The 7,077-nt window shown below is 38.4% G+C and overlaps 1 protein-coding gene across 1 annotated transcript; it reads right to left on the bottom strand.

Annotated features, from left to right (window-relative positions):
• Positions 1-2,893: 2,893 nt before the first annotated feature.
• Positions 2,894-4,696, bottom strand: LOC123440687. The gene is made up of 3 exons (XM_045117244.1): positions 4,326-4,696; positions 3,496-3,711; positions 2,894-3,353 (listed from the first exon to the last, which is right to left on the bottom strand). The coding sequence occupies exons 1-3, from the start codon at positions 4,633-4,635 to the stop codon at positions 3,247-3,249; spliced, it is 633 nt and encodes a 210-aa protein (XP_044973179.1). The 5' UTR covers positions 4,636-4,696; the 3' UTR covers positions 2,894-3,246.
• Positions 4,697-7,077: the final 2,381 nt, after the last annotated feature.

Below are 7,077 nucleotides of genomic sequence, written 5' to 3'. Positions count from 1 at the left end.
TTGAAATTTGTGAACAATCTTTGAAACCTGAACATTTTTTGAAAATCTTAATAAAATGAAATGTGAACTTTTTTTAAATTTAGGAACAAATATTGAAATTCCGAAATTTTGTAATTCCCAGGAAAATTGGGGAAAAGGGAACATATTTCGAAGCTTTGAACATATTAGGTAAAATAGTGTAAATATTATGTAAATCGAGAACATTTTTGTAAAATCCTAAACTAATTTTCAAAATCCAGAACATTTTTTGAAAAAGCAATTTAGTTTCTGAATTTGAAGAACAATTTATAAAAATTCTGAATATTTGTCAAAAATCAAGAACATTTTCTGAAAATCCAGAATATTTCTTATAAAAAGCGAAAATAATTTTCCGAATCTGAAGACCATTTTTTCAAAATCTATTTTTTTAAATTTAGAGTATCATTTTAAAAGCTAATATATTTTTTGAAATTTCAAAATCATTTTTTGTTAAATCTAGAACATTTTTCGAAACATAAACAGAAAGAAAAAACATAAAAGAATAAATAAAATAGAAAAAGAAAATAATACCGGTTCGGAGAACCTTCGGCTATGTTTCGGTTGGAAACGTCTAGAAGGTTCTCAAAACCGGGGTACAAACGGGTCGGCCCACTTATGAACCAGATGTGGAATCCCTGTTCGAAGCCCCGAGGTAAATAGAGAATTCTGGCTAATTGGGGAGGTTCTTCTAGTTGGTCGCTCTTTGGGTCGAGCAGCGCGCGGACGCACAGAGGAATCGGGATTGGGCAGGCGCAGTAACAGAAAACATTGTATAAAATCCTGAAACATTTAGATAACAATTTCAGAACATTCTTTCAAATTTCGGAACATTTTTTTAGAAAAATCCAAAACATTTAGATAAAAATTCCGGAACATTTTTTCAAATTACGGAATATTTTAAAATTTCGGAACATGTTTACAAAATTTCAAAAACATATTTCGGAACATGTTTACAAAATTTCAGGACATTTTCCAAATCCGGGACATTTCTTCAAATTCTGGAACATTTTTCAAATTTCAGAACATTTTCTAAAAATTCCCCAATTGTTTTCAATTCCAGAACATTTTTTAAAATTTCGACACATTTTTCTGAAAAACCGGAACATTTCCCAAATTTGGAAACTTTTTTTAAATTCAGGAACATTATATTTCTAATTTCGGACATTTTTACAAATTCCAGAATAATTTTTCAAATTCCTAAACATTTTTCGAAAGTCCAGATTTAAAAAAATAAATCAAGAACAACTTTTGGAAATCCAGATTTTTTTAAAGAAAAACACTATCATTCAGCCGGCTGATGCACAAGCGAGTGTTTGCCACTTGCTTAACCGTCCCATCAATTATGATCTAGGGCTCATGCTTGTCACAAATCAGTCCCGCGTATTTAGTTTTTCTTTTTGCAATAAGAATCTTGTTTCAGTAGATTTGTGCAACACATGACTAGTTTCGGAAAGAAAAAACGACTTGGTAGTGAAGTTTCTTTTTCTGCAATTAGGGTCTTATTTCAAAAGATTTTTACGACATATCTTTTGTTTCAGAAAGAAAAATGTTTCGATGGTGATTTTTTTTTTCTATAACAAGATCTTGTTTCAGAAACATAGCCCGAGTTGCAATGTCGAAGGAGCGCCCGATGTTAAAGAGTGAGTGGTCAAACATTGCGGCATGAGCCATATTTCAGAAACATAGCTTTAGTTGCAGAAAATGGCGAAGGAGCGACTGGCGTGAGAGGTCGTCTCTGTCGTGAGAAGTCTCTATAACAAGACCTATGTTGCAGAAGTATCCGCAACACCAACTTTGTTATATGAATGGAAGATATGCTACTTCTGCATGATGATGCCATATCCGACGGCTCGTAATCGGACTGATCTTTTAAAAAGATCATCCGGCGGACCCGTAGCACTGGCCATTTTTTTTAAAGCAAGAATATTTTTCAGATTTGAAGAACATTTTTTAAAACAAAACAGAAAAAACAGAAATGAAGAAAGAAAAAAGGAAAAAAAGCCGATTCAGGGAACCTTTTAGAAGTTTTCTAAAACCAGAAAAAATCGATTGAAACCTTTGAAAGGTTCCCAAAACCAGAACGCTCGAGCGGTTATATGGGCCGGCCTGTTGCGTCGCTGCTCGGTCTTTCGGCTGTGCGAAGAGCCGACTGCTTGACGCAACGAGCGGCAGATAGGATATTCCGGCTAATTGCACCTTGTAATCGTGTTTTACAGTACGCCAACCTTAAGACCTGACTTTAGACCTAATAATATATAGAATCAACTCTATTAATATATAGAAGACTTTAGACCTGAATTTTGTTGGTGGTATGCATCTTTCTTTTGTTATCGTTTGTGTATACAATCATGTACCCCAAAATTTATACTCCCTCCGTCCGGATATACTTGTCCTAAAAATGTACAAAATGGATGTATCTATAACTAAAATAAGTCTAGATACATCTATTTCTAGGACAAGTATTTCCGGACGGAGGGAGTAGTTATTATCCCAAAGAGTATAATTCTTCAGGGATTTACGTGGGTATTAGTCATACCAAGTAACCCATCTCTATGTGGCGAAATACTGAATACTTCTTCTCTCTCTCTTTTTTGAATCTCCAGCATGCATATGCATTGTGAAATACTGAATAATTGTGCATAGGATACATTCAAACCAAAAAGAAGTTGCTATTCCTAGAAAAAAATTGTAAAACCCAGGATTTCCTGTAATTAAAAAGTATACTTCTGTTTTGGTACTTCTGTAAAACCAAAAATGTCTTGCAACAAATGCACTGATTACAGATTTCACGGTGCTAGTAGGCTAGTAGCGCTAGCGTTTTGCAGGCAAAATATACCCAAGTTAGGCCAGCCATTGCTATGTTCACAGAAAGACATCGGCAAGTTTTCTGGCATTATATCAAATACAGCGATGTACACAAGAAATACTCCATTGTACAACTGTTCTAACTAGCACTGTATCCAAACCTGAAACTATTGTAACTAGCACTCTGTCTAAAAACCAGAAACTATGGCTCTGGACCAAACTAACTACATGATGGCAATGGGGAATCACTAAATCTCACTAGGCCTCTTAGCCATGCCAGTTTGTCATCATAACCCACTCTGGAGTTGTACCGAGTAACAATGACTCGCGACAAAGCGACAATCAAATCTCAGTCACTGGCATCAACTTGCAAGTTTTCTTTTGAGTAGCAGTAAAATATCAACCTGCAAGAATAGACTGGCATCACCATACTCTCTTGCACGACAGTGAGGTGACCATCTCCTCATCCGATGGCCGCTTGTCGTGACTGCTGGCGAAGCTGCAAGAGCATTTAACTGGCTGCTGTGCTTCTACTCCATTGATTATAACCAACCAATGCAATAAACCAAACAAGAACCTTTCAGATTTCAGAATATTTTGTAGATTATTGGTGAATATAAATAACTGGTTAAGATTCTTGAGAGATTTGTTTAGTTCTCAGTTGCCACTCACCAGAGCCTGAGCTGTAGTCTACTTGTTTAGTCTTCTTAGATGGACTAGCCTCGTCCAATCTGAGTCTTCTCTTCAAACCAAGGGTGATCACATCGGTAAGTAGCTCTTCGACAGCTTTTGACTGCGATGAGCTATTGTGTTGGAGCTTGCACTTCTTGGAACCATTTTCGGTCTCTAACCCAGACTTTCGCTTTGTGGACAGAAGAACTCTGGGCTCTAACAGAGATACCAATTGCAGATTCAGACCAAAATTTCGTTGAAATATCACATTGTATTTAACTTCTGCAAGTGCAGTAGACATAAAGGCGTTCTTCTAGCACTGAAAATATAACGTACTGAATCGTATGATCAGGAAATGCTGCTAAGTATTGTACTTGGTCATTGAGAAATAACACTTGATATGAGATAACTGTTTCGCAACAACCATATGCAAAAGGTTGTGAATCTATGAGGTCATATAGTGTCAAAAGTCACAAAATCAGGAACAGTATAGTTGAGTTGCTCGATGCTGGGACAGTTCCATATTCCAACGCCCTTTACTGATAATCAATATCCAAGTTAGTACTACCTGCATATTGTGTACTTATATTTTGAACTGAACAATTGGACCCTGAACAATTATTTCACTAGTTCGTTTTTTTCGCGGGAATTCTGCTATACTACATTAACGGAGCAAAAACTTCAGGGAATCAGAGAGCAAGAGGTTGGTAAATGTAGCTTCGATTCCCCTCTCGATTGCAAAATGTAGCTTTGATTGCCGAAAATTGACAGGATAGCAGTTGCTCTGTGCTTCTCTAGTACTAAGTCATAGGACAGAAAGGGAGGCGCACCTGGGGGCGAAGGCGCGGGCCCGCCATCGACGGCGACGGGCGCGGAGGGGTCGGCACCCGTGGGCTGCCCGCCCGCGGCGAAGAAGCAGAGGAGCTCGCCCCAGGTGACCGCCAAGGAGACGTAGCCAGAGCCGCAGCTGAGGAAGTAGCCGTTGAGGCCGACGGTGGCCGGGTCCAGCCCCAGCGCGAGGCCCACCTGCGCGAGGTCCACCCCGTCACCTCCCTCCACCTCGATCGCCACCGACGAGGCGGCGTCGGGCGGCGAAGCAGACCCGCGCAGGTGCACTGTCAGGAGCGACGGCGAAGCCATCGGCGGCGCTTCTGCCTCGCACTATCGCTGGTTAGATCAGGGAGAGGGGGGGGGGGGGGGGGGGGAGAGGGAGCGGAACAATGGCGTACGCTCTGGTTGCTTTCTCGCCGCCGCCGCCGCCGTTGCTGCTGGCGCGTTGTGTCGGAGTGTGGGCCGAACCTTGGACAACAATGGGTGAGCAAACGCGCACATTGGCGCTGTGACGATTGTTAGTGCGCTCCTTCGGTTGGCCCAATATTCATTTATTTTAAAAATACTAGCAAAAAAGCCCTGACGTTGCAACGGAAACAAAATTAATAAGGTTCGTTTTAAATCTTATTGCCAGTAAGGCTGAGCCAGGATTTAGGGGGGGGGGGGGGCAGGGCAAGCTGAATAAAAATTTCTAGTGTAAAAGAAAAATACTCCCTCCGTTTCAATATATAAGACCTTTTAGAGATTTCACTAAAAGACTACATACGGAACAAAATGAATGAATCTACATATCTAAAATATGTCTATGTACATTCGTATGTAGTTTATAATGTAATCTCTAAAAGGTCTTATATTTAAAAACGAAGAGAGTATTACAATGATAATATCAGATGTCCCCGAGAGGATAATATGATGTATTGCTTCGGACTATAAAAATATAGTCACACTTGTTTATTTTGAATTGCTCTATGATTACAAATAACAAAAATGTCAGGTACACTCATACTTATAGTAACTAATTATCATTATCAAGCTAACTTCACACATTAGTTCATTACACAAGGAATACTACTACTTTACTGTGATTTCATGATTAAACGATCAAATAATGCAATACAACCACAATGCAAAGCAAGCAGCAACTAGGCCTCAATTGGTACATATATATGCAAAATTTAGAGTATAGAATGTAGTCAGAAATACTCACCAAATTCTGAAGAATTGATGAGCACTCACGGCGGTAGTTTCTTGGGTCTTCAGAAATGATGACTGCTGCGTCGCGGCGGCGCCGCCTCAATCAGATTGGGAGAAACCGTATGGGGGTAGCTGACGGGAATGGGCACTTAACGTGATAGCCTGGGAGCGGAGTAGGCCTAGAGTGGGCCTTCCTATGGACATTTCTTTAGAGAGTTTGCATTAATTAGATTTTGGGGGGCCAGCAGCCCATCACGAAGAGTTTATCTCTAATTACTGCGTAGCTGGTAAGCAAAGTCTGGATCGATAGGGGGGCCAGGCCCTGCTCGCCCCCCTGTCTCGGCGTTTCCTATTTAACGCTGCAGGCACCCGTTTGTGTGCATTTTCGCAAACTGACGCTTATATTATCCTATGATGGGCCGGCCCATTATACTGTGTATTTTAATACTCCACAAGTTATGTTGTCGGTGGGATTCAGACCAGGGACAACCGGTTTCCAAGACGACGTGCAAACAATCCGGACACGTACTAGGATGAGGTTGATTTAATTATTTACTTTTTATTGCTTACTAGCAAAAGGACCCATGCGTTACAACGGGAGAAATAAATACCACACGGCACATGCTCTTAATTTATAAAAAATGTCTATAATGTGAGAATTTATAGTTACGATACAAATAAAGATGGTCTTATCCTACAAAAATGCAGTTCAAAATTTCACAGGTCTTCTATTTTAACACGGCTTGCATGTAGATTTAATACGTACGAAGAATCAGTCAAGTGACCTTCAGTTTCATCTCTAATCCTGATTTTGTTGACGTGTTCATCCCCAACCCGGATGAGTACCGGTATGAAAGAAAGACGAATAATGACTTATTTATTAAGATTTCACCCTAGATAGTATTTTTATTAAACGTTTAACAGATAAAATAATATCATATTTAAATTCTACAAATTTTTCTAATCAAATTCCATATATAATATGTTAAATTTGAAGTTATGGTTTAAAAGATATGAGTATTTTAAAAAACATTTAATATATACTACGAGTTTAATGTCATAAACAGCAAGGTTTTTTTTGTAAAATCACCTCGGTGGGTTTTTCGACGGAAACGATAGCCTCGGTGCGTTTTCCCATTTGATGAACTTTTTCAAATTAGATAAAAAAAATTCAAAAATAATGAACTCTTTTTTAAATCGGTGAACTTTTTAAAAATTTGATGACTTTTTTCAATATTAATGTACTCTTTTTTAATTCGGTGAACTTTTTTAAAATTTCAATGATTTTTTTTTAATTTCGATGGATTTTTTTCAAATTTGTTGAACTTTTTTTGAACACGGGTTATCTTTTTTTCAAATTTGATAAACGTTTTTCAAAATTACTGAAATTTTTATAAACATTAATGAAGCTTTATCAAATGTGATAAACATTTTTAAAATTACTGAAATTTTGCAGCGCCGTATAGGAGGTCCCCCTTGTCTCCGCCCCTGCTCGACTTGACATTGTAACATTGCCATAGTATGTTTTTTGAGAATATACAAAAGTTATGCATACCT

The sequence above is a fragment of the Hordeum vulgare genome, chromosome 3H, assembly GCF_904849725.1.
Source record: "Hordeum vulgare subsp. vulgare chromosome 3H, MorexV3_pseudomolecules_assembly, whole genome shotgun sequence".
Taxonomy (NCBI): domain Eukaryota; kingdom Viridiplantae; phylum Streptophyta; class Magnoliopsida; order Poales; family Poaceae; genus Hordeum; species Hordeum vulgare.
Note: the sequence above shows the minus strand (reverse complement) of the source record. Positions and strands in the feature narration are given on the sequence as shown.